This window comes from Miniopterus natalensis, chromosome 9 (genome assembly GCF_054644295.1).
Source record: "Miniopterus natalensis isolate mMinNat1 chromosome 9, mMinNat1.hap1, whole genome shotgun sequence".
Lineage (NCBI taxonomy): Eukaryota > Metazoa > Chordata > Mammalia > Chiroptera > Miniopteridae > Miniopterus > Miniopterus natalensis.
In genome coordinates, this window is record NC_142089.1 from 39,261,553 (window position 1) to 39,287,104 (window position 25,552).

A 25,552-nucleotide genomic window follows, 5' to 3' on the forward strand; every position below is an offset into this window, starting at 1 on the left:
TCTTTCACCTTCTGCATATTATGATTACTCTTTTAACACTAATTAAACACCCACCATGTGCTAAGTGGTAAGCAGAATAGTGTTTCCATTCTCAGGGTAATGGTCAGAAAAACTCTGTAGAAAACACAATAGGAAAGATGAAGGTAAATTTGGTGTTTTAATATTAATCTTATTGGCATAGTACTTTCAGGGAAAATTGTGAAGTCTCTTTACTTGGATATATGAAAAAAAAGATAAACCTTAATCTTTTGGCAGAAGGAGAAAATAGACAACTTGCCCAGGTTCCTTTATTTCTAGGGAACACCATGTGCCTAAAACAGAGGTCACTTTAGACAGGACACATGTCCCTCATAGCTAGTTAATGCATTTACATTACCTACCTGGTCCCTGTAAGCATTTGAATGTGATATTTCTACAAACACTTAGTAGCCTCCAAATACTGAAAGGCTTAGTAGGAGGTGGTAGACTCATGTTCCCTAATTAAATAAATGTTTACTGAGTTCCCACTATGTGCTATTTGCTGCTGAGAAGAAAGATTGTAAAAGGGGAAAAAATGCTTTGCTCCCAAATGAAGGAACTGCCCTCTGAGAAAGCCAGTCACGAGCTAACAGTCGCAATGCACAGTGCTGAAGATGGTGACTGAAAGGCCGAGGGAGCGTCAGGAAGGGTTATTTACCTCTACCCGGGTAGAGGGCAGAGTGGTCAGGATAGGTTTCCTGGCTAAAGGTGATTCCACCTGAACCTCCCAAAATAAGATTGTCTTATCCAGGTGGAAAGGTGATGAAAGACATCCCAAGCAGGTGAAATCAAAAGAGAGGAGGTAGGGAAGGGTAGAGCAATGAGGGGCTGTGTGAGAGATTCAAGCGGCTGGTTTTGACTGGTGGTGCAGGAGCACGCTGGGAGGAGGGGAGGCGGGGAAACAGAGAGATGGGTCTGGGTCCAGGTCATGCAAGTCCATGTGAGCTAAGAATTTCCATTTCATCCTGAAGCTTATGTGGGATCATTGATGCATAAGTGTTGGAGAAAGGAAGTGATTTAACTGGGTTTAAAAAGAGAGACTTCAAGGATGGTCTTTTCATTTCAACCTTGACACCCTCAGGTTGCATTTGTGTGATCCCCTCCTCTAAGGGCAGGCAGGAAGCAGGTCTGCCCAGTCAGTGCAGTGACACGGGGGCAAGGACACCCAAAGTTAGATGCCTAGTGCCAGAAAGTAAGTGACCCAAATGCCCCTGAGGGTGGCATACTGAAGTAGGGGCTCCAACATGGCTCACCAAACCCAGAGATGCTGAAGGTAGAATCTGTGGTCAAAAGCGGACTTAAATAGACCAGGGAAAACTAAAGTGACAAATGGCAGGTGAAATGAAAGGTCTTCTAATTTGATTTTGAAACTCTTCCATTACGAGTTTTTAGTATAACACTAGCAAGGGTTGCTTATGCATTTAAGAGTGGAGGGAAATACAAATAGGCATGTTTCTTTCTTTTCCCTATTTCTGACCCTTGAGGCAATGGGGTAAAGTTACAATGCTCAGTACACATATCTACTGCAGTAGGAGTTCTAGAAGTCTCTAGGATTGTGGGGATCTCGGTACAAAAAGAACACTGATCTGAAAGTTTCCACCTTATTTGTTCTTGCAATTGCTAGTTCAGCATCTGTCTTTGCCACCAAAGTGTGAGCTCCTAAGGGTATGAGGTGTGCCTGCCACATCTCTGCTCTCTAGCATGTAACAAAGTGCCTGGTGTGAGTGAATGATAATGATTTTTTAAAGCTGAATCTGCTTGCCTCATTTACCACTAAGTTACTTATATACTAATTCATGTGCAAGTCAGCTGGAGGACATTGATAACATATAAAATCCATGCTTTCAAGATGGTTTGTGGTTATGTTACTGTGTTTTGGCTTTTATACAGACATGTGTTCATGGCTCCACTTTTCTGAGCATTAGTTTCCTTCATTGCCAAATGGATTTGAGAATAATACCTGCATATTATTATGAAGCAGGAGAGCACTGTAATTAAGTGTGATGGCCTTGTGGGGTGGATCAGGGTGGAGGGGATTAATGGGGGGGACATCTGTAATACTTTCAACAATAAAGGTAAAAATAATTTCAGAAAACTTCCCCTACCTGGGGAAAGAAATAGACTTACAAGTCCAGGAAGCATAGAGGTACCCAAACAAGAGGAACCCAAAGAGGCCCACAGCAAGACACATCATAATTAAAATGCCAAAGTTTCAAGACAAAGAGACTCTTAAAAGCAGCAAGAGAAAAGCAGTTAGTTACCTACAAGGGAGCACCCATACGACTGTCAGCTGATTTCTCAACAGAAACCTTGCAGGCCAGAAGAGAGTGGCAAGAAATATTCAAAGTGATGGAAAACATGGAACTACAACCAAGATTGCTCTACCCAGCAAAGCTGTCATTTAGAACTGAAGGTCAGATAAAGAGCTTCTCAGACAAGAAAAAGCTAAAGGAGTTCATCACCACCAAACCAGCACTACAGGAAATGTTGAAGGGTCTTCTTTAAGAAGAAGCTAATGAACAAAAGAATCTGACGAACTAAATAGATCCAGAGACATTGACACATGCAACAGACGATCATATTTGAGAGGAAAGAGGGGAGGGGGGTGGAGGGGGGAAGAGATTAACCAAAAAAGTTATGTGCATATATGCATAACCCATGGACACAGTCAATAATTGGGGTGAAGGCCTGGGGAGGGGGTGGGAGTGAAGTGGAGGGGGTCAATTGGGGGGGGGGAATGGGACACCTGTAATACTTTCAACAATAAAGATAAATTTTTTAAAAAGAGTGATGGCCTGGACTTAAATAATGACACCATCACATACTATTGGGGTGAAACCTTGGGCAGAGAACTCAATCTCACTAAACCTCAGTTTCCTAATCTGTAATATGGGGATGATATACTTACTAAATAGGATCTTTGCAAGGATAAAATAAAATGATCCATTTAAAACACTTAGCCTAGTGCCTGCAACCTAGTGAGAGCTCAGTGAGTGTTAGCTATTATTATTGTGACTCATAGTTTTAGGGATTAAATGAGGTAATTCCATTTAAAACAGAGCATCATGTCTACAACCTTATAAGCACACAGAAAGTGTTAACTATTCATTTATTTCTCTATATAGTCATCATCTCACTATGCAAACTACTGTTTGTCTAATTCATTTGCTTTGTCCCGTCTCTTCTGTTGCAGCCTTGATCTGTGATTTAAATCTCTTATTTCATTTTTTATATTTTTAAGTTTTGCATCCCTAGCCAGAGTCAGAGCAAGTATCACGGTCCACTGTGTATATAGTAAGTGCTCACCTATCATTATTTTGATTTGGTGTATTGATAAATCTATTACTCTTAAATAGTTTTCAGAAAAATTTTAAACTTTTGGTAAGATGGAAAAAAACTATATTGCTTATATCCAATAAGGGGTCACCAAGCCCATGAAAAGAAAGGGTCCCCTAATATCAGTATAAAGAAATGACTAGGTGACAGTTCTTGTTCTTTGCTTTCTAAGGCTCCATAAGTTATGTTTAAGTTATTACTATTATGTTTATAAAAATTCATAAGTGATTTTGCTAAAGCTCTGAGTATTTTTAATTTTTTGTCATTTTTTTTTAACTGAAAACTTTTATTTTCCCTTAGAAATGTCCTAGATAGAACTATTTAGATACTTTGAGTTGCTATTTAGTTCAGTCAATAAATCTAAGTAAAGAGCCCCTGACTTAACCCATCCTCTGCACAACTATAGTGTAATCTGTCTAAAATGTCACTCCTCTCCTTAAAACCCTTTGGTGGCTCCCCAACCCTCACAGGAGAAAAATCCAAGTCCTTTGACCAAGGATCAAGGCTGCTATGTTCACCAAAGTTCTCTGTTGCCCCTTCCCACCTAATGCTATAGAAATTATAAATTTCTAGTTCCTTCCTTCACCTTCTTTTGTTTTGGTCTTTGTACATTCTAAATGCTTTTCTCTCCTCCAGGGATGCCACCTCCCCCCACTTTTTTTTGCTGAGTAACTCCTACCTATTCTTGATGACATTCCTCAGGTGGAGTTTTCTCTGACCTCCCCCATCGTTAGATTAAGTGGTCTTCTTTCGTACCTGATGCATAACCTCCTCTAGAGTGTTCCATATTTATTAATTCAACAACTATTTCTTGAGTAGTTACTATGTACCAGGTACTATTTCAAACACTGAGGATATCTTGACAAAACACTCAAAAACCGTTGCCTTCACGGAGCTCACAGGAAACAAAATAAGTAAACAAATATATATGGTGTTAGATGGTATAAATACCACAGAGAGGTAGGCTATAGGGAGTTCCTGGAGGGAGAGTTATAGGAGTTACAACCCTATATGGAAAGGTGAGGAAAGGCCTCCCCTCATATTTGAGTCCAGACTAGAAAAAGGCGATGGGGGAGACAATGCTCCACAGGTTTCTTGCCTTTTTGCATGCCTTGTGAGCAAGATATGAACTCCCCAGTTGTTCTGCACTATATTTTCAAGGAGTTTATTTAGTGAACAGCCTTGGCAAGTAAAAATTGTGTCTGTCTTTGGAGCAGAGGGAAAAATCATTCTCTGTCCAGTGTATTAAAGATATCTCCCTCTGGGACGGTTTTGTTTGCATTTCATTATAAATGAGATTTGGGCTGTCTAGGCTTGGGGTTCCCCTTCAGCACTACCTGGTGTGTGCAGGTGTCACCTGGCCCCCATCAGGCTGCCGGTGGGAATTGGGCCTTGGGGAACTGGCACAAATGCTGACACTCTGGCTACTGCTGTTGCTGTGAGTAATAAAGTCCTTTGTCTGTAACCCAGGAGGCTGTTTCTTCTGCCAGCATCCCCGAGGCTGCGGTGGGCTGACTTACTGGCTTGCAAATAAGGTAAAGTTTCTCAGACTTCACAGTTCTTGACAGTGATGTGCATACATATATCTGCAAGACACAGCGAACAGCAAGTGGAGAGGCCCTGAAGCACTGTGATATTATCTGTCTTAACATTTTCTGACTTCCCCAATCACTGTAAAGTTCTTAAGGATAACTCATCTTACTCGCATGTGCATCCCTACCACCCAGTGAAAGTACTGATACACAGCAAATTCTCAATAGATGTTTGTTGGAATGAACAGGAAAAAAATAGTTGTTTCCTTGGAAATAAGGATGTTTCTTAGGCACGGATCTATGGGTGCCAGTTATTACTATTTCTTTTTTTTCCTCTCGTTCAGAGAGAAGCACATGGTAGAGCAGCAGAAGAATTGAGTTTGGGAGTAAAACAGATCTGGGTTTCCATCCCAGCTTTGTGGCTTATTAGCTTGTAACCTTAAGCCTCAGTTTGCCTGTGCATTAAATTGTAATAACAATCTCGTCTTCTCTGTTTTGATGCTTGAGTGATAAAACACAGGAAACATACTAAAAGTTCAAAAAATGATATGTTGTATGCCATATATAGTACCTGAACCATGGCAGGGTGTTGGAAACATATTTCTTACTGCTATTGTATCTTTGCAAGTTCCCAATGTGAAGGAGAATAGGAAATCTGATTTTTAAAAGCAGAAAGAATAGGAAAAACAGGGGAGATCTGTGTTCTTGGATTTTGTTTGGACGTAAGTCATCTCCATTTATTTAACAGTAGAGCACACTTGCTGAGATCTGAATTACTGCAGAAGTTAATGAACGAGCACTAATTTCTGCCCTTGGAGTTCGTTCTCCTGAGCTCCCTGAGTTCACAGGTTCAATACAGTTTGCAGGCGGTATTGTTTTGAATGGGAGGCCTGCCAGCAGCATTAGGCTGAGAATTTGTTGTTAACTTGGCCCTGTTTCCACCTCAGAGCATGCAAAGGGGAATTGTGGTGGCTTGGAAACTCCATACCACATTTTTGGAAATCTGACTGAGAGTTCCTCAAAGCAGTTTGACATGGAGTTTCTTTGTGGCGAGAATCTTGCTCAAACAGTACCATGAAGTGGTCTATGACTTAAGTGGATTTGTATCCCCCCAAGTATGGAAGAGCCACCAATTGGATGAGGAATCTTGGCCTGTTCCTCCTTAGCAGTCAAGGAACAAAACTGCGTGAGCACCTCATGCACAGTTAACGGTTCAAGGATCATCCTAATTTTTTCTCAGTTCTTTGGTTCAACACTTTTTGGAGTTTCTCCTCTGGTCTGGAATTGTGCTGGATTCTGTGGCAGTGAATAAAACAGACAGTTCCTGCCAGGTGATTCTGCTGTTAGTGGTTGTAGACCACACTTTGAAAAATATTAAGATGGAGAAAACAAAACTACAAATGGACCATTACAAGGCTGCATGTTAAGTGCCAGGCTTATGGAGAGGAAACAGGTAATGAACAGGTGTCCAACTGCGTTACAAGCAAGACCACCAGATAATTTTCATGGTGGTTTACTGTCTTCCAGGGACGGTTGTGACCCACTTACCAGTCTTTTGGTTATTTTGTAGTTCAAATAGCTATACAGTCCATAGCGCCCTCTCTGTACAGAATGAGTGATTGAACTTGATCCTGAGACTTACACCAAGATGAAAGGCAGATAAAATGAGTCTGTTAGTAATAGAACATGTAGATTGGAATTGGAATGGGAAAATTAGCTCGGGCCTTGGTGGTGGTCTCTCGCAGGCCACATGTCCTAGGTACTGCACTTTTTTGATTGGTTCTCTTAGCTTTATCTGAGATGTTTACTCCCTCATAGCTTCTGTGTGTAGAACCATACCCACTATTTACTGGGTGCTTCTATGTATGTAACAGGTGCTATGTTAAGTGCTTTATGTGTGTTTTCACAAAAAATCTAGCTATTACTGTTTATATTGTACAGATGAAGAAAATGAGGGTAAAAAGAGTTAAACTTTACAGAGATGATACAGCTAATAAGTATTGTCATTGAGATTGAATCCAGGTTTTCTGATTCCAAGATCCATGTTCTTAATGGCTGTATGCTTATCCACACACATAAGACTATATATATATATATATATATATATATAGCCATAAACATACACCAGGGAACATGTAGCCCTATGTACACATGTCTGGGTATATATGTGCACATATATATAGCTATATATTCCCTGCAATATGTATTATGAGACTCATGGCCCCTATGACTCCTTCTTATGTCCTTTGGTTTCAATTACCATTTTTCACTGCCTTTTCCCCTTAGCATTTCCTAACTAAAAGTTTTGAGAATGAAAATTTGCTTCACCAGGTGATCTTTTTGCCATGCCCTGGGTGCTATAAACTGGCTTACCTTCGTGTCACGTGCCCATCCTGGTCCAATAAGTTACCCCTCTGGAAAACAATTAACTAATACTGAGCAGAGGTTGGTGGGGGGCAATTTCACTTATGTAGGCTGGGGACATTAAGGCTGGCAGTTTATTAGGCAACAAGCTTTTATTGGTGTATCGTGTACGTGTATATATTATGTGTGCAAACATTTTTTTCTAACACCAGACTAGTAGCTCAGAGCTTGCCATTTGAAGACCTGGGTTTACACACTGGCACCACCATCTAAAAGTTGTATTACCTTGGGCTAATGACTTTATTTCTCTGAAACATTTCCCCACTGGCAACATAAATGTCATGTGGCCCTTTCTGGGCATTGAGAATCTGCTGGGTGTAGGCACTGGGCTAAAACACTAGAGCTCCCAGATGAGTGAGTAACCATCCTGGGGAGCTTGTTTGCAGTCTAACAGTCTTTCATAAGACTCATCTGGGGAGGGGGGTGTCTGTAAAATGCACATTCTGGAACCTAGCCCACCTCCAGAGATTCTGCTTTAGCGTTCAAGACCACCAGCAAAGGTGTTTTCTGGGGGGCTGGTGGGGATTTGGGGGCAGAAAGGCAGATAAGCCAGATTACAGAGAGCCTTGTTTGTTGTAAGTTTATTTCTCTGAGATGGTGCATCCGAAATGTTTAGGTTAGTGAGAGATGGGTTCAGGTTTTCCTTTTAGAAAGGTTATTTTGGTTTCACTATGGAGAATAGAAATTTGGGGGTGAGATGGACCGCATGGAGATCCGAGAGGAGACAGCGGTCATAATCACAGGTGAGCTGCGATGAGGAGCTGAAGCCAGCCAGTGGGATACAGATGGAGAGCAGGGGATGGATATGAGAGGTGTGTCGGCGGTGGATGTAGGGAGTGAGGCACCTAGCTGGACGGTGGGTGACATCCAACAAGACTCGCAGTCAGGTATGGATTTAGGTGGAGAGTAGGAAAAAGCAAGAATGAATTCTAGTTCAGGTATATCTACTAGAGAAGCCAGTAAACAGTTGGAAAAATGAAATTCCAGCTCCAAAGGGAGACTGAGCTTTGTTTAGAAGTTTGCAAACCCTTGGTGATAATTGAAGGCATGGTGTACTGAGAGTTCTCAAAAAGAACCTGAGAGTGAAAAAAAAGGAACATAGAATTAGAATCCCTCATAATAATAATATACAAAAAAAAAATGGTCAAAAAAGGAGAAGCCAAAGAAGGAATTTCAGAAGGATAGCTTAGAGGTGTGTGACAACTTTGCTGACAATAACCTTAAAGAATCCAATTCAAAAAATTAATAATGCTGGGTGCCATTATTATTATTGTTGTTTCTCTTCCACTTCCCACATGGCTAATATGTTTTGCTTCACTGATTAACTGTTGTGTGCAATGGTATAACAATAAAAAACAGAAGTTACAGGATCATCTCTCTACCACTTGTCAATTCAACTCTGGGGACAGAAGACAACATATGGATTTTTTTATCCTGTTATTAATTCAAGAATCCTGTTTACAGCACCTGCTTTGTGTTTGGTACTGAGCTCAGAGTGGATGGCGAAGTGATGGATTGGTCCCTGCCTGCAACAGGCTTACCTTAGCTCTGATAAGCGTGAGTTACGTAAAACAAACATCACAGATACAAAATGAACCAGTGCAAGAGCCTGATTTGTCTCTGTCAAGGGGGCACAGAGTGGAGAGTGTCACAAAAGGAAAACATAGTACAGCAGAAACAACACTGATTGGGGAATTCAGATTAGAAAGACAATTAGGGGTAAAATGGGCCAGGGAAGGCTTACAGGAGGTGCGTTTTTAATACAACAGAGTCAAAGAAGTAAAACAGAAGTTTTGCTGGAAAGCAAGAGGGCACTGATTCCAGGCTCTAGTCCTGCTACCACCCTGGCCAGGTAGTCTCAGTCTTCCTGGGCACGGCTCTGTCTTCTAGGAGCCTACAGGCAGCAGTCTCAGGACCTTTGGAAGGAGGAATGGCCGCTTTCACAGCCCCCTCCCCTGTCCACCTGTTCCAGGTGCTTCCAACAAGTGATTTCTCAGAGGCTCAGCCAGGGGTCAGGGGAAATCGGAAGGTTAACCTTGCTTGCCTCCCATGCGCCAGAGACTAGATGCGTGGGGCCGGCTCCGGTTCAGCAGTTTTGTGGGTTTTGTGTTGGTTTTGTTTTTGCTTTTGGTGGGATCAGGTGGTTCATTTTCAAAGAGAGACGGAAAGAACGATGTCATATTTAAGAGCAAGAGCCTTGGAGTCAGACTTGCGCTTAAGTTCTGGCTCTGGCTGTTATCCCCTGGGTGATCTCCTGGCAATTAATTCCACCTCCCTAAGCCTCAGTCTTTGTTACCTAAAAATGTGGGATAAAGATAGGTACCTCGCAGGGATGTGGTGGGATTAATGGGTAATGTTACAAACCCCAGAGCACAGTGCGGGGCACAGAGTAGCTGATTAAAAAAAAAGGGATCTGCTGATCCAGCCAGTGCTGGCTATTGTTACGAACAACGTCGAAGGAAAGCACAGGACGCGTGAAGGGCTGTCCCCTCCTTCCCAAACCTCGGCCGGCAGACGGCCAGCGTCCTCGAACTTAGAGGGACTTTGGGTGCTGGGGCGCCTTGAACGGGGGGGGGGGTCCCGGAGTCCCTCGCGTGCGCGGAGGCGGCGGGAGCTGGGGTGGGTGGCAGTCCCCGGCCACCGCGGGTCCCAGGGACCCCAACCCCGCGGGGCCAGTACCCGCGAAGAGAGCCGCGCTCTCCTGCCCCAGCGTCTCCGGGGCCAGCTCCGGGGCGGGAGCGAGGGAGCGAGAGGAGGGGCGACGGGGGAGTTTCCCCGCCTCTCTCGCTGGCTCCATAAATCACCGCAGCCGCGGCGGCGGCCGAGCCGGGAAGTGCGCGGAGCCGGAGCGCGGCGTGGTGGCACCAGACACCTCCCTTTCCCCCGCCGCTTGCTTGCTTTCTTTCAGTTTTTTGTGTGTGTGTGTGTGTTTTTTTCTCTTGTTCTTCTTCTTTCCACCCCTCCCCCGCCCTCCCTCCTCGGGTGGCCGCCCCAGCGCAGCAGCCCGGTCGCCGCTCCGCCTCCGGGGTGCCGCCGGCCGCCCTCGCCGCCGCCTCCCAGCGCCGGGACGCGACGGGGGAAGCGAAAGCTCGGCGGCTCCGGGCTCGGCTCCGACTGTCAGCCCCGGGCCGCTCTCCCCCGCGCCCGCGGCGCCGCGGGGCCCGCGCCGGGGTCCGGCACCGCTCGGGCGGCCGCTTCCTCTCCCGCGCGCCGCCGGAGCCAGGCGATGGTGGCCGCCCGCGCTCCCGCGCTGTAGCCGGGCGCCCCCTAAGTTTGGAAGCCGCGGCGGCGCGGCGAGGCGTCTGCGCGGGGGAAGAAAGTTTTGCGGGCTGCGCCGAGCGGGCCCCGGGCGCACCCCCCGCTGCTCTCTCCCCGCCTCGCGGCGCCCGGAGCCCGTCGGCGGGGAGTGCCCCGGGGAGGCAGCATGGCCCGCGAGCCGGAGGACGAGGAGCCGGCGGGGGCCGCCCTGGCCCGCGGCTGCCGGGGCTCGCCCGGCCGGGCCGGGGCGCGGGCGCTGCGGCCGCCCCTCTGGCTGCGCTGCCTGGTCGCGTGCTGGCTGCTGGGCGCGGTGGCCGACGCCGACTTCTCCATCCTGGACGAGGCGCAAGTGCTGGCGAGCCAGATGCGGAGGCTAGCGGCGGAGGAGCTGGGGGTCGTCACCATGCAGGTAAGTGGCCTCCATTGCGCCCCCAAACTTGCCAAGCATCCTGCCTCTCCTGTGCAGAGCCCCGTCCCCAGGACAGGTCCCCTTGACCGTGCACCGACCTCTCTGGCGTGCACAGACGACACCCCCCCGCCCCCCACTTCCACCGGATACCCCTGTTCAGTGCACGGGGTCCCCCCACGCCCAAACGCACACCAACTCTTCCTTGCACTCAGAAGCCCCTCCCTTTCTCCTCTGCAGAACCCCTGCCCTTTGCACGGAACCCACTGTCCCTCTAGCCCAGCTCCTTGATCTCGGCAGGGGTCCCCCGGTTCCCTCGCACCTCCTTTCCTAATTTGCACGAATCTCCCCGGCAGTCTCCTTTTCACCCCGCCGCCCCTGCGAACTTCCCTTCCCTCTTTGTGTGCCCATCCCGGCCCGCCTGGCTCGGATGGTTTCCCGAGGCCCCCAGCCTGCCGCCTCGACCACCTCCCCGTTTCCCTCCGACCGAGTGGCATTGAGGGGCGCCGGGAGGGAAGGCTCCGCAGGGAAGGCTCCCGCAGCTGCTCCCGCGCCACCTGGGCCCGGCGCAGGGCGGCGCGGGGCGGCCTCGGCGCTGCGCGTCCCCTCCCGGCGGCACTGGGGGAGGGGTCGGCTCGGTAGGTTCCCGGTGGATTCCCGACTCCTGTCCTGTGTGGGGACTTGGTGGTTGTTGCTTTCTGCTGTGGCCACTGTCTGTTGCATGCTGCCCGCTGTACGATTTTTGTTTTGTTTATGTCTTTTGCGGCGGGGCGGGGGGGGGGGCACGACCCAGTGAATAAGGGTCCTTTTTCTCTCCTGCTCACGGTGTCGCTCCTTCCCGGGAGAGGCAGGGGCTTCCCAGAGAATGAACGGGTCGAATAAGGGGTCCCGACGATGTTACTAATAACCAGCAGTAGGAAAAATGGCTCAACAGCAACCACCTGGAGATTCTCTCCTGCTCTTACTTTTTAGCCTACTCGGCTGGATAGACCCCCTGGTTTAGGAGAGGTTGAGATGACATTAGGAGTCCGAAACCTTTGCTTACAACATTCTTCAGGAGAACAGCCTCATTCTCATGCTTCTGACAACAACCGTGGTGATGAATGTGGGTCTTCGAAAGAATGAAGTTTCCAGGAATGTGTTCTTGGAATAGGTTTCAAAATTCGGTTTCACTGTGACCACCGGTCCACCTCCCATCACTTTTAGGTTTCTGACATCTTTTTTTTTTTTTTTTTACACCCTCCCTCCCTAGAACCTCCCCAGTCTCTTCCCAGGAGGATACAGTTTTCCTAAAGCGAGTTGCCCAGATCTTTTACATTAAAGTGAAAGACAATTAGAATTTTTTTTTTTAACAGTGAGGTGAGGTTGAAGACTGGTGGTTGGTTTGCTTGAAAGATAATTCTTCTGTACAGTATTTCTTTGCAGACACCCGGCTCTGAAGTGCAGTAGAGTCAGATTCTTCTTCATTTGCATAGTAATAGACAAGCTTTTAAGTTCCCCCATTTAACTGTCCTTTTCTATGCAGATCTTTCAGGTTCAGATCTAGTTAATTTTTTTCCATATGCATTTTGTGATTTCTGTTGACAGTGTTCTTAGGAATCTCTAAGAACTAATAGAGGAAATAGAACTAAAATGTTAATGTTAGAGGGAAAAAATGGATCCTCCCCCCACCCTCCCAGTGGTGAATGTTTCCATTCAGAGCACAAACAATTGTATTTTTTCATGGAGACACCTCTTCTAATAAAGGAAATTTAATATGTTGCTTTTTGGACTCTGCTTGTAAGATTAGTAGGCATTTGTCACCTTTACCCCATAACTAGGGCTGGACAGGAGACCCTAGGAATCCCCCCCTTCCCCACATAAGTTAAGGGCTTGCCTTCTCTAAGATGCTGACAGCAGTTTTACTGTTTCTCACCCTATCCTTGACAAAAGGTGAAATCGGATCCTAACACATTGTCATTTAGGTAGAGATCCAAAGCAAATGTAGTTTTAAAAGGCTTCCCTGTTGAAAAGGAGACACTTTAGAAAAAAGCTCTGATCGGTGGGGGGTTTGTGCCCAAATGGCCCTTTATCTCCTCCCAACTGGCCTCTTTCTAACACCTTTGCAACCTCTTTGTGGAAACTGGCTTCCTGGGGACAGGGTTTTGTCTGGCAAAATGTGAAGTGGCTTCTCTCCTTTTTTGAAAGGAGAAGCACATACTGTATTTAATATTTAAATTCCTCTTCTTGAGCTGTACATTGATCTGCCACTTGCCTCCATCTGGGGAAATTAGGGAGAGTCTCTTTAATTTTGTTAGACTGCCAGCTTTTTTGGGGGTGGGGGTATACTTGTACAATAAAATCTAAGGCAGGTTAGGTTTTTGACCCTTAGAAAAAGATCCTGAACCTCACATTTTCCTCTGGAATTTTTTCATTGGGCCTGAAATTTTGTGGTGTTTGTTACCTAAAGTGCAGATTATATAGCCCACCCTTGTGGAATGTTGAGTTTTATAACTGTAGAGCTAATCTGTTGTTCAGAGTAAGGAAGCCTCACGTGGACATTAAGGGACCAGGTCATATGAGGGGGCTGAGAAAAGCTTATGCCTCTTTGCAGGAAAAAAATACCCTCCCTTGATGAAGGGATTGACTTCTTTCATTTGACCTTGGCATTTCCAGCTCAGTGCAGGCCTTTTCAGGACAGCGTCTTATTCTATGAGGAACTTTTGAAGTCAAGTATGTATGTGTAAAAAAAAAAACCCAAAACCTAGTTTCAGACTTTTAAATTGCTTCTGTTGCAGCCGAAATTCTCCAAAGACATTTTTTAGTTTTGAGAAATTGCAAACTAAGTCCTGAAATGAGGCCTGTTGCAGCATTTCGAATGGCAGCACATATACTGCTCACAGGAGGTTGCAAGGGGTAATTTTACAAAAACAGAAACCAGGCCTCTTTCAGCACTGTAGTTTCCCATGACATAGTTTTTGTGCTTGCTGATAGAGAAGACAGTCTGAAAAGCGGTCCATCTTAAAGATTTTCTTGGAAACCTTTTTCTGCAGGAGGCTGCCTGCTCTTGGTTTTTCTGTTGTTCCTTTTTGGTAATGGAGAAAATAAATAAAAAATCTTGAAATGATTTGCACCAACTAATTTTGCCAGTGCCCTGGGAAAACTGTCACTGAACACTGCCCCCCTGGCAGCAGGCATCATACATCATGGGTAAAAGTCAAAAACCTAATCATTGTCCCCTCAGGGGGCTGGTGGAGTGAAACCATCTACGTTTCTGGGGAGCAGAGAGTGGCTCTGTCCAGGGAGACTCACTTCTCAATCATTCATGCAGCAAGTTTTTATTAAGCAGCTTGGTGGAGGGGAAAGAACTCTACACTGGGTTCCAGCTTTGCCACTTACAAGTTGGATGATCTTCATCTGCAAATTTGGGAATGGTGATTCTTCGCAGAGATTTGCTCAGTGAACCTAATGGAAAGAGTGCATGCATGTGACGGCACCTGTTAATGTGAGGCTGGGGCTGGGAAATGTGGATGGATGTGGTTGTTCTTAAATGGAGAAATATTCATTGAAAGCTTACTGCGCACAGCGCTAAGCTAGGTGTTTAGCGGATTTACAAGGAGGTATTCCAGCGCAGCCCCTTACATTTACAATCTGGAGGACGAGGTAAGATTGCACAGGTAAAACAGCTAAGTAACAATGCCTGCTTGTTAGAAGGCATATCTGGCTCTGGGAGCCATTTCACCAGGCACTTATAAGGCCCATTTAACATTATATGACAATACTGGCTTCCTAACAGCAAGGGCCTGGCACACGGCCAGTGTGCCCGCCTTGATGTTAACTCTAACTCGGCTCTGCTGGGCTTGGGCATAGTCACTGTGAACTTGGCAGACACACCAGCAGGTTGGTCAGACAGCTGCTCTGCTGTATGTGGCCTGGAAGGGGGTGGGGTGGAGGTGGGGGGGGGGGGTCCTTCCAGTAGAGGCAGGAGAAATACCAGAAGCGCAAACTAGAGCTTCAACTCAGATTGAAGACAGAGCCGCAGCCAGGACAGATGTGATTTCAGGAACTGAAGGGCTCAGCTGGGGGGAGGTGTTGGCTGAAAATATAGAGCAATGTTGTAAATAACGGCTGCAGCTTGCACGCAGTTGAGCAGCTTTGCATAAGTTTATCGTTCATTTTTGCAACAAATGTTCAGCCAACTTTGGGAGAGGGGGCATCAGCTGTAGGAGAGGCCTTGGGTTAGACTACATTGGGGATGTAAGGTGAATAAGGCCTGGTGCGTGCCCTTAGCTCTCAACTGATGATGGAGATAGATACAAAACCAGGTGTTTTAATATAGGAGGTTAGTGAGAGGCAGAGAGGCGTTAGAATGCAGGGGTTAGTGTCGTGGTGGAGAGGGGAACGGGGCATTACGGGAGTCCCGAAGAGGGCTGCCCAAGCCCATCTGATGAGGTCACAGAAGGTGGCTATTCCTCCCTTTGTCTGTTCAGTGAACTGTGTGCACGCACAGGCCAATCCTGAAAGCAGCAGCAGCCTCAGACATGAAGGAAGGGTAACTAAATCTGTAGTTCATCAGACATTTCTGTTCCTTTAATGGCATCAGACAAGGTAGTTGCTGTATCTTAAATGCCTGCATAGGGGGTGCCTGTGACTCCTGTACATCTTCATATGACCCCATGTCTTGTTTCTTTGGCCATCACCCCTGGAGTGTCTCTGGTTACTGGACATAAACATCTTGGTGGCTCTTCTATAACCTCATGCTGATATGCAGTGATGTTTAGGTAAGGTTTGTATTTTCCCCTAAATAGTGTCCATGGTACCAGGAATGGCATGTTTTAGGATCCCTTGAATGTGTCCTTAGGCAATATAGAATGTAGGGGTGAGAAATACCTATATTTGCAACTAATATGGTTTGAGTCTATGCCTTGTGTACAATATAAGCCCTCATGGAAAACCAGCTGACTTGTTCTGAAATTGAACATTTGTAGTAGAAGAAAATTGGCCACTGAGGGCTGACTGAGTTGAACTTGGTAAGAGGGAGCCCAAGAAAGAACATGTTGAATGACTTCTGATGGACTGTCTCTGTTGTGCTTAGGACTTCCTTCACTTCCTCTCCACTAATACCGTCTTATAGCTGGCATCCTCGCCTGTGCTTATGCTTTTCGTGCCAATCATACTTGAGTCTGGAGGGGTGTGGGGGAGGGGAAGGAGGTGGCTTCACACTTTGTAACTTGGTGCTATTTCTGGTTGCTGCTTGAAGGAGTTCCTTCCTTGAGCTTAAGGGGATGAGCCGACAGGAACCTTGCAGAACTCTGGAATTTTGGAGTTATGTGCAGTGGGATTTGTTTTGGATCTGTTTGGACCTGGTGTAAAAATATGTTGAAATTCAAAACATGACGGGGCGACAGTTTAAAAATAAATTTTTATTTTTCAATTACAGTTGACGTTCAGGGACAACAGTTTTGACTCAGCTAGTTTAACTGCGTAACTTCCAGCATGTTACTGAATTGCTCTGAACTCTAGTGTCTTCATGCTTCATTTGGTTAATGGAGAGAAATATATTTTAAAAGCATCTAGCACAAGGCTTACATAGGAACAGTCAGTAAACAGAAATGAATATGGGACAGTCTGTTTCGTGCCAGGGCACAGAACCTGGAAGGCAACAAACATGTAGCTCCCAAGCCTGAATGAAACTGAAATCTAATCTTCAGAACCTGCATATTTCAGTGTGGTCAGTCCTCTGTCCCAGAGGTTTAGCCAAGTATGGTGCACAGACCTCAGGGATGTGGTACAAAACCATCCCTTGGGGTTTATGAAGAAAATATTAGACCTGCTATTCATAGTTACTTATTTACTTTTAAAGTTTCATATTACAAAGATTTGAAAAAAAACACACACAAAAGTAAAGAGAATAACATTAAAATGCCCCTGTGTCTTACCCAGCTTAAACAGTTACTCACTTGTGATCAGACTGGTTTCATCTCTGCCTCCACCCACTCTTTCCCTCTCCCTTGATTATTTTGAAGCAAATTCCAGATACCACATTTATTTTGTCCATAACATTTTTATTGCATCCTTATTTAATTTATATATTTTTAAATTTTTTATAACATACCTAATATTGGTACATCAGTGCGTAGAATTTGCAGTCCACACAAAAAATGCAAATACTTAGAATTTTTAATGATGATATGCCTGAGCAAAAACCATCACCGAGTCCCTTAGCCCTTCACAGACAGGTAGTATTTTTGCCCAACAATCTCTTCAGCCTTCCAGATGTAACGCCCAGGCTTCTTCTGGGAAGCTCCTCTGGGATCCTTTTTTCCCTCCCTTTTACATGCCATCTGGCCCTTGTTTTCCGGCCTGGCTTCCTAGAGGAGGAAGGAAGGAGTGAAAAAGGGACACGGCAAGATAAACTGTAGATGGGAGAGGGGAGGGTTGAAGAGGAAAAGCTGGACTATATGCATATTTGTCTAATGATCAGTCTGTCAGCAGATATTCACCGGCCACCTCATTTTGCAGAATTGGAGGCTAGAAGAGGGGAGGAGACGTACTGGCCCATCCACAGCTCCTCTGAGAGCTCATGTCTTACCAGGGAGGCTAAACCATTTTGTACAGGTCAAGATAGTATAGAAAGGAACTCTAAAACGTGGGATCTAGATTATACTCAGGGTTGCTGACTCTAACATTTACAGGGGTCAGTTAGACAAAATGAGTGATGTGGGGCAGGTGTCGGTCAGTAGAGAATGGTGTTCGCTGTTATAAACTGGAGGGCACGTGCCAGGGCTGAAGGGAAGCAGGTGCTACTCAGCTTCTGCAATTGTTGCCAGTGGCACTGTGGGTCCAATGTTGCCACATGACTGTTTTTCAGGAGAAGCTGGATATCTGGTTTTTAGATGAAATCCCTTGATTCTGAAAATGTTGGCAATGAAATCAGATTTTAAAAAAAACAAACAAAAAACAGTGTGTGAGCCAAACCAAACATGTCTGCAGGCTGGATCAAGCCAGAGGCCTCCGATTTACAGTGACTGGATTAGAATTATTCAGTGGGTTCCAGAAGGTAAAATTGATGCTTGTGTGTAAAGCTTATGGGGAAGCAAGTTTCTGTGTAGTAAAAGGAAAGCATTCTGATGAAGAGTTCTCAATTGGATTGCTTTGGGAGATGAGCCCCCCCCCCCCCCCCCGTCATCATAGGTACTTAAAGAAATAGTTATCGAATGTTGACTTGGCGCCAGGTACTATGCTCAGCCTGAGATACCCATCATCAGTTAATTTCCGACGCAATGAAGGTTGTGAGAGAGCAGGTTCTGGATGCTTAGAGAAAGTGCACGGACCTTTTGGTGGGATGGAAAGGGACTCTGAAAGTCCTCCTGGAAAAAATGGAGTGAATAGAAGTTGGTTAATCAAAGAATGGAGTTCCCAGCAGTCTCCTTTGTAATGGCACCTTTGAGGATGGCATTAAGACTTGGAGGTTAGAGAGCTACAGGAAAGAATGGGTGCAAAGAGGTCAGAAAAGTAGACAGAGGTCACATTGTAAGGTCCTTGGATCCTTCCCACCAGTTGGGACTTCAGTGGCAGGTAACAGAACACCCAATTTATATTGGCTTGAATAAGAAAGGTACCTGCTGTCTTGTGTAACTGAAAAGTCTGGTAGATTTTGGGGCAGGGCAAGATTAGGCTCAAACAATGTGGCTAGTACCCTATTTCTCACTCTTCGCACGCCCACTTCCTTAACTAGGTTCTCCCCTTTGCTTCAAGGCGGCTGGCAGCAGCTCATCAGTGTTTGAGTTGGGAACTAGCTGCTGCTTGTGCCTGGGATCCTCTTGTATTTGGAGATGTGCTCTGGGAGAGAGGACCTAGACATCTGGAGAAAGCTTGGTACCTGTAACTCAGCTGAAGTGGTTTAGGATTCAGACATCATTAGTGGCCACCAGCGGCCAGAGCCTGCACCATATCTAGGCTCTGCCTCCCCAAGTTCAGTTCAGGGAGGGCCTGCTTTGTGGTCTTCCTGCTTCTGGCTCACAAGACTGGCTGGCTGGCTTTCCACCGTGGTCTTGTGATCTGCCCTGATGGGTTGTACAAATCCAGGCTCAGCAGGCCTGCCCTTGGCATGCCTTTTCTCCTTGACCTCGCAGGCCCACCGATCACTGGGTACCATGGGAACTGGGAAGGACCAGAAAGTCACATCTGCCTCCCTTATTTTACGGTTGAGAAACAGGCCCTGTGGGAATGAGGCTCTCTGAGAGCACAGCAGTGGTAAGTGGTAGACTTAGAACTCAAGTCTTAGTCTTAGGAATCTTGGTTTTCAATCCGTTTCAACTATTCTATATCCCGTGGGAGCTCCATTTTTCCGAGAAACAGTTGCCTTAAAATGGAAGCAGCCCAGTTGGGCGTGGCTCAGTGGTTTGAGCATCAACCTGGGATCCAGGAGATCAGGGTTTGATTCCCGGTTGGGGCACATGCCCGGGTTGCGGGCTGCAGTCCATCAGTGACTCTCTCATCATTGTTTCTCTCTCTCTCTCTCCCTCTCCCTTCCTCTCTCTGAAATCAATAAAGATATATTTAAAAAAATGGAAGCAACCCAGACTTAATTAAGAACCTTTCCATTCCTCTTTTGAAAAAAATGTTTGGTTTAGTTATTTTACAGCTGAGAACTTAAAGCTGATAGTCTAATTTGGCAGCTGACTGGTTTTGTTTGTTTGTTTAGGTTAAGTTGTTATTTAAATACCTAAGCGTCAGTGAGCCACTGAAGAAATACAGAAATTCTGAGACTTACTACAGTGTTTTTAGATATTTTTTAAAAGCAGATGTAAATGGTCAGTAGCTATTTATAGTTGCAAACCTGTACCACCCAAATTAATTTTTTATTAAAAAGCTAAAATAAAACTTTAGGGGAGGAACAACTGGTGTCTTATTTGTTCGTTTATTTTGTTTCAATGTTTGTGTAAAAGCTACAGAAGGAAATTCCACCTGGAATTTTCAGGCAAAGTTCTATCTTGCAACTGAGCTTCAAGACCTGCATCTCTCTTCACAGTCAGTCATAGTCACCAGGAGTAAGAAGTACTCCTCCTCCTCCAAAAACTGCAAAATAGTATTATTACTTTGGAAGGGTTGTTTATGTGACTCGGCAATGAAATCAAATGTCATGATGTCATGCGAATGACGTTTACCTTGCCCTTTGTTCTGAGTTCAAAAGAAGTCTCCCTCAGCTCAGACTGACATAGTCAAATATCTTCCGAGTTAATTATAGTTAGAAAAGTTCCAACACCTAAATGCCAGAGTGGATGGACTGGCAAGTAGCTGGGTCCATAGCTTTATTATAATTGCAGGGTAGAAGCCAGTCGAGTAAATTCTTATCTGTTATATGTGATAACGTATTGGTTCTGTTCCAACCATAACAGTTATTTTAAAGACTCTGTCAAAGACCAAGACGGCAGCACTTTTTTTTTTTTTCTTGATCCCCCTTGGATATTTTCTTAAATGTTATTTTTGCATGGAGTATTTTAGAAGCTACTCCGAGGCCTCGGTGGAAAGGGCAGTGCAAATCGGCAAGCCGGTGAGAATGAATCTGAATTTTTAATTAGGCTTTGAGTTGCTTGTTCAAAGTGCGGAGACATCATTAGTGATGTAAGTCTTGTTGCATTAGCAGAGACTGACATTTTACTTCAAACGGGAAGAGTGCAGCTGTCCTGTGCAGATAAAAGTTGCCAAGTGCGGAATAGCAAGGTGGATTGGTAGATAATTAGCTGTCCCACGTTACTGCAGCGTGGAAGAAGCCTGCCAGTCATGGGCAGGAAGGAGGAATTATTAGAGGGAGAAAATCCGAGTGTGTCATGAAGCAATTTGGAATCACTTCGGCTGTGGCAGAGCTGATAAGGGGGTATGTTAAGGAAACAAGACAAATGGAGTCTAGTATAGGATGGCCAACTTTCTTTATAAAAATTTTTTTTTTAGTTCAGAGGAGGAAGGGCCAGAAATTAATGATCCATAAATACACTGAAGTACAGATTCATCCATCTGCTCTGACTCCGTGTATAAAATAATAACCAGTTTAAAATAGTCTTCATATTTCCATGTCACTTGAAAATAAAGTGAGGGTTCTATATAGAAAAGAAATCCCAGGGAAGTCATACAACCTTGAGAATTACTGTGCTGTGTATAACCACAAAAAGATATTTAAAGAAGGAATTTTGAAGTATATCACCTCCCTAATATGTGTTACAATATTTATAAATGGTTTAAGGATACTTTTATGGCCTTCTTGGTGGAATATGTGTGTTATGTAAATATTCATAAAAGTTTTACTGTGATCATCACATTTATCTCTGGGAAATGAGAGTTATAGAAAGATTCGGTGGGGTTTTTGTCCATCCTCAATCATTTGCTAACTCAAATGAAACTTCATGGAACTTTTTTGGCCCCTGCCAGGATACTGGACTCATTTGTCCTAATTTCATCCATGTTTATTGATTGGCTTTCTCCAAAGCCCAGTGTTTCTCCTGGCAGCCCAGAGACAGGAGGTGCTGAAGTGTGGGTGCTGTGTTTGCCTTGGATAGTGTTCTCTGAATGAGAGCTGCCCTTGGCCAAGGCAGGAGAGCCAGTTTTTTGCTCTTTGCTGCTGCTGCTCCCTCCCTAGGAAACTGTCAGTGGGTTGTTGCTGTCCTGGGCAGGTTTGGAGAAAGGTGGGAGAGCTGAGGTTTTTGGCAGTCGTGGCTGTTGGACCCAGAGTTGGTTTCAGGGACCCTGTGTGAAATAGGGCTATTTGCCCCTTGGTTGTCTTGGAAGGGGAATAGACTTTGTGCTGACTGAACCAATTTCATTTGTTATGGGTTGAGATCCCTACAGATAGTATAAATTCAGATGACCATCAAGGAGGCCTGCCTGGAAATTTTTATTTGCATACATGTACAGAGTTGCAAATAGTAAAGCTTTGTACAGATGAGAGTTATTAGAGCATGAGCTCCCACCAGCAAGAGCCCAGATTTATTCATCCGTAGCCTTGGTGTGTATGGGTAGACTGTCTCTGGTGTATGGTGAAGACTCAGAAATGGCTGGACTACAGAAATTGTATGCCCATCCTTAAACAGTAGACTTTGTAACTTTCTAATATTTATTATAACAAACTTATACTATGTTTAATGTGTTAATTTTATTACTCTAGACTTAGAGTGACTTAAGCTATTACTTGCTACTAAAGATTTAAAATGTTTCAGATGAGTGAAAGTGTCTAGCAGGGTATCAAGCACAGTAGGACTCTTCAGTATTAGGTGCTCCTGATGTTTAATTTCTTCATGTTAGAGAAAGTTGGGGGAACGTCTATTGAGGACAGTTAGGAATATAAAAATGCGGAAATGTGTGTGTACTTGCAAATTATGTGCTTAGAGCTACATTATCCTAGAGGTTAAAAATTCATTGGTTAATTTGTTTAACAAATATTTATTGAGCACATACTATGTGCCTGGTAGTGTGCTTGGATCTGAGTTTGTGTTTAAAAAAAGAAACATGATCCTACTCTTACGGAGTATACCACCTATTAGGGGAAATAGACCTTAAAGAAATAATCATAAATAAATATAAATTACAAATTTCGAATAGTGTTATGAAGGAAACAAGGACTATTAGAGTACCAGGGAGAGCCTTTAAAAATATGCCAGCTATGTTACTTCCCTGCTTAAAATTCACTAAAGGTTCTCATCTGACTGGGAGTAAAAGCCCAAATTTCAGTGGCCTTATAGATAAGCCAGATATGATCTGGCCCCTGATATATTTGTGGCTTATCTCTTATCTCTCCTTCCCTCACCAAGCTCCCACCCTTCCCACATACACATTCACTGTCCCTCCAGCACTGCAAGCACATACCTGCCCCAGGTAAGCTTTGCATTGTTCACAGCTGTTTTCCTGTGGAATGGTGCTTGGCACTAAGAATCACTCAATAAGTACTCAGTGGACAAGACTGGGTGGTATAGGAAGGAATCCATAGGTGGTGGAAAGGAGGAGCCAGTGGGGTGGAGTTGGAGGGCTAACAGGAGGGAAAAGATCAGAGAGGGTTGGGGGACTAGCATTGCTACGGAGGGAAGAGCCTGCTTGGGAAGGTGGGCCTTTGGCATACTTGAGGAACCGAAAGCAAGCTGGCGGCTGGGTTATGATCGCAGAAGGGTGGTGCAAGTGAGGCATTAGGAGTCTTATTCCTAATCAATGCAAATATAATTGTTTCCCATTAACTCTTTTGGTCATGCCCTTATTGATGAGGACCCATTAGAAGGGTGAAGATGCCTGGTGATAGACCCTGGATCTGGAGAGGGTTGGAAGTTGCAGTGTCTGTGGCAGGCCATTTGTTTTTCTCCTCCTGTAGAGAGAAGGGAAACTACAACTTCATTAAAGTCTCTCATGGTGAAAAAACAAAAATGTAGCTTTACTGTTCTATACTGAGAATAATTTTTTGAAAAAGTCATACTTTCCATGTGATTTCTTCTTTTTCTTGGCAAATAAAAAAAAAACCTTCTAGGGCCAGCTCTGAATGCAGGCATGTGTCGTTTATTGCACTCTGCAGATACTGCATCTTTTACAAATTGAGGGTTTGTGGCAGCCCTGCATTGAGCAAGTCTGGGTGCCATTTCCCCAGCATGCTCAGTTGGTTAGTGTTCTTTAGCAATAGTGTTTTTAATTAACTTATACATATGGGTTTGGGGTTTTTTTAGATATAATGCTGTTGCACAGTTAATAGACTACAATATAGTGTAAATAGACCTTTTATATATACTGGAAAACCAAAAAAAACCATGTGTCTTGCTTTATTGTGATATTTGCTTTATTGCAGTGGTCTGGAACTGGACCTGCAATATTTCTGAAGTGTGCCGTAATGAACTCTTGCAGTAATGACTCAGATGTACCCCCCCACACCTGTTGTATTACATTGATGGATTAATTGATTGATTGATTCATAGGTTTACATACAGTAAAGTGAACTCTTTTTTTCTCCCCGTAAATAGCAAAGATCACTTTTTAATGTGGCTTTGAAACTTTAGAACCAAAATCTTGAGAAGTGTATCAAACATAATTTTTTCATTTTTAAAAAAGTTTCTGGTAAATTATACATAACATAACAATTTTCTCTTTTAACCATGTTAAAATCTACAGTTCTGTGGCATTAAGTGCATTCACACTGTTGTGCAGCTGTCACCACCAACCATCTCTAGAACTTTATCATCTTCCCAAACTAAAACTCTGTCCCCATTAAACAATAACTCATTTCCCACTACCCCCAGGTGCTGGCAACTACCATTTACTTTCTCTTTATATAAATTTGACTACACTAGGTATCTCATGTAAGTGGAATCATACAATATTTGTACTTTTGTGACTGACTGATTTTACTTATCATGGCTTCAGGGTTCATGTATGTTATAACATGAATCAGAATTTCCTTTTTAGGGCTGAATAATATCCCATTGGATGTATATACCATATTTTGTTTGTTCATTCATCCAACAATGGGTATTTGGGTTGCTTCCATCATTTGGCTACTATAAAATAATGCCACTATAAATGTGGGTAGTATAAATATTTGCTTTCAGTTCTTTTGAATCTGTACCCAGAAATGGAATTGCTATATCATGTGATAATTCTATGTGTAATTTTTTGAGGAACAGTCATGCTCTTTTCCACAGTGGCTCACTATTTTATATTCTTATCACCGAAGGACAAGAATTCTAATTTCTCAACATTCTCGCTTTTTAAAAAAAATAATAATAAATCCTAATGGGTTTGAAAATGTACTCTCTTTGGTGTAGAGTTCCATGAGTTTTGGTAAATGCACAGTCATGTGACTATCACCACAATCGAGACATGTAACAGTTTCATGTCCCCCACCCCCTCACCTGGAGCTCCTGAAAACCATCTCCAGCTCTGTAATTTTACCTCTGCCCGAATGTTATATAAATGGATGCATTATGGTGTGCATTTCGAGTCTGGCTTCTTAAATTCAGCTCATGGATTTGAGATTCAGCTATATTGTGTATATCAACAGTTCATTTCTTTCTATTCCTGAGTAGAATTCCATGGTGTGGGTGTACCACGGTTTGTTTATCCATTCACTAGTTGAAAAACATTTGGAATTTTTAGAGGTCATAAATCTATAAACATTCCTATATGTTTATTCATGTACAAGTTTTTGTTGGAACATATGTTTTCCCATCTCTAGGGCTGGGATTACTGTCATATGCTAAATGTATGTTAAACTTCGTAAGAAACTGCCAGTCTGTTTTCCAAAGGGGCTGTATCATTTTGTATTCCCGCTGGCCATGAGTCCTGATGGCTCCACATCCTCATCAGAACTTGCCTGCGTCAGTCATTTTAATGTTAGCCATTGTCAAATGTATGAAGTGGTATCTCGTTGTGGTTTTTGTTTGTTTGTTTTTAAATATATGTCTTCATTGATTTCAGAGAGAGGAAGGGAGAGGGGGAGAGAGAGAGTTGAAGCATCAGTGATGAGAGAGTCATAGTTAATCGGCTGCCTCCTGCACGCCCCCAACGGGGCATGGAGCCCACAACCCGGGCATGTGCCCTGACTGGGAATCGAACCACAATCTCCTGGGTTCTA

General features: G+C 44.3%; 1 protein-coding gene across 1 annotated transcript in view; it reads left to right on the forward strand.

Annotated features, from left to right (window-relative positions):
* Nucleotides 1-10,719: 10,719 nt before the first annotated feature.
* CACHD1 (cache domain containing 1) overlaps nt 10,720-25,552 on the forward strand; it is a 192,433-nt gene continuing 177,600 nt past the window's right edge. Inside the window, exon 1 of the mRNA XM_016208395.2 lies at nt 10,720-10,977. Coding sequence (XP_016063881.2) covers nt 10,735-10,977 — 243 coding nt within the window. The 5' untranslated portion in view covers nt 10,720-10,734. The remainder of the gene's footprint in view (nt 10,978-25,552) is intronic.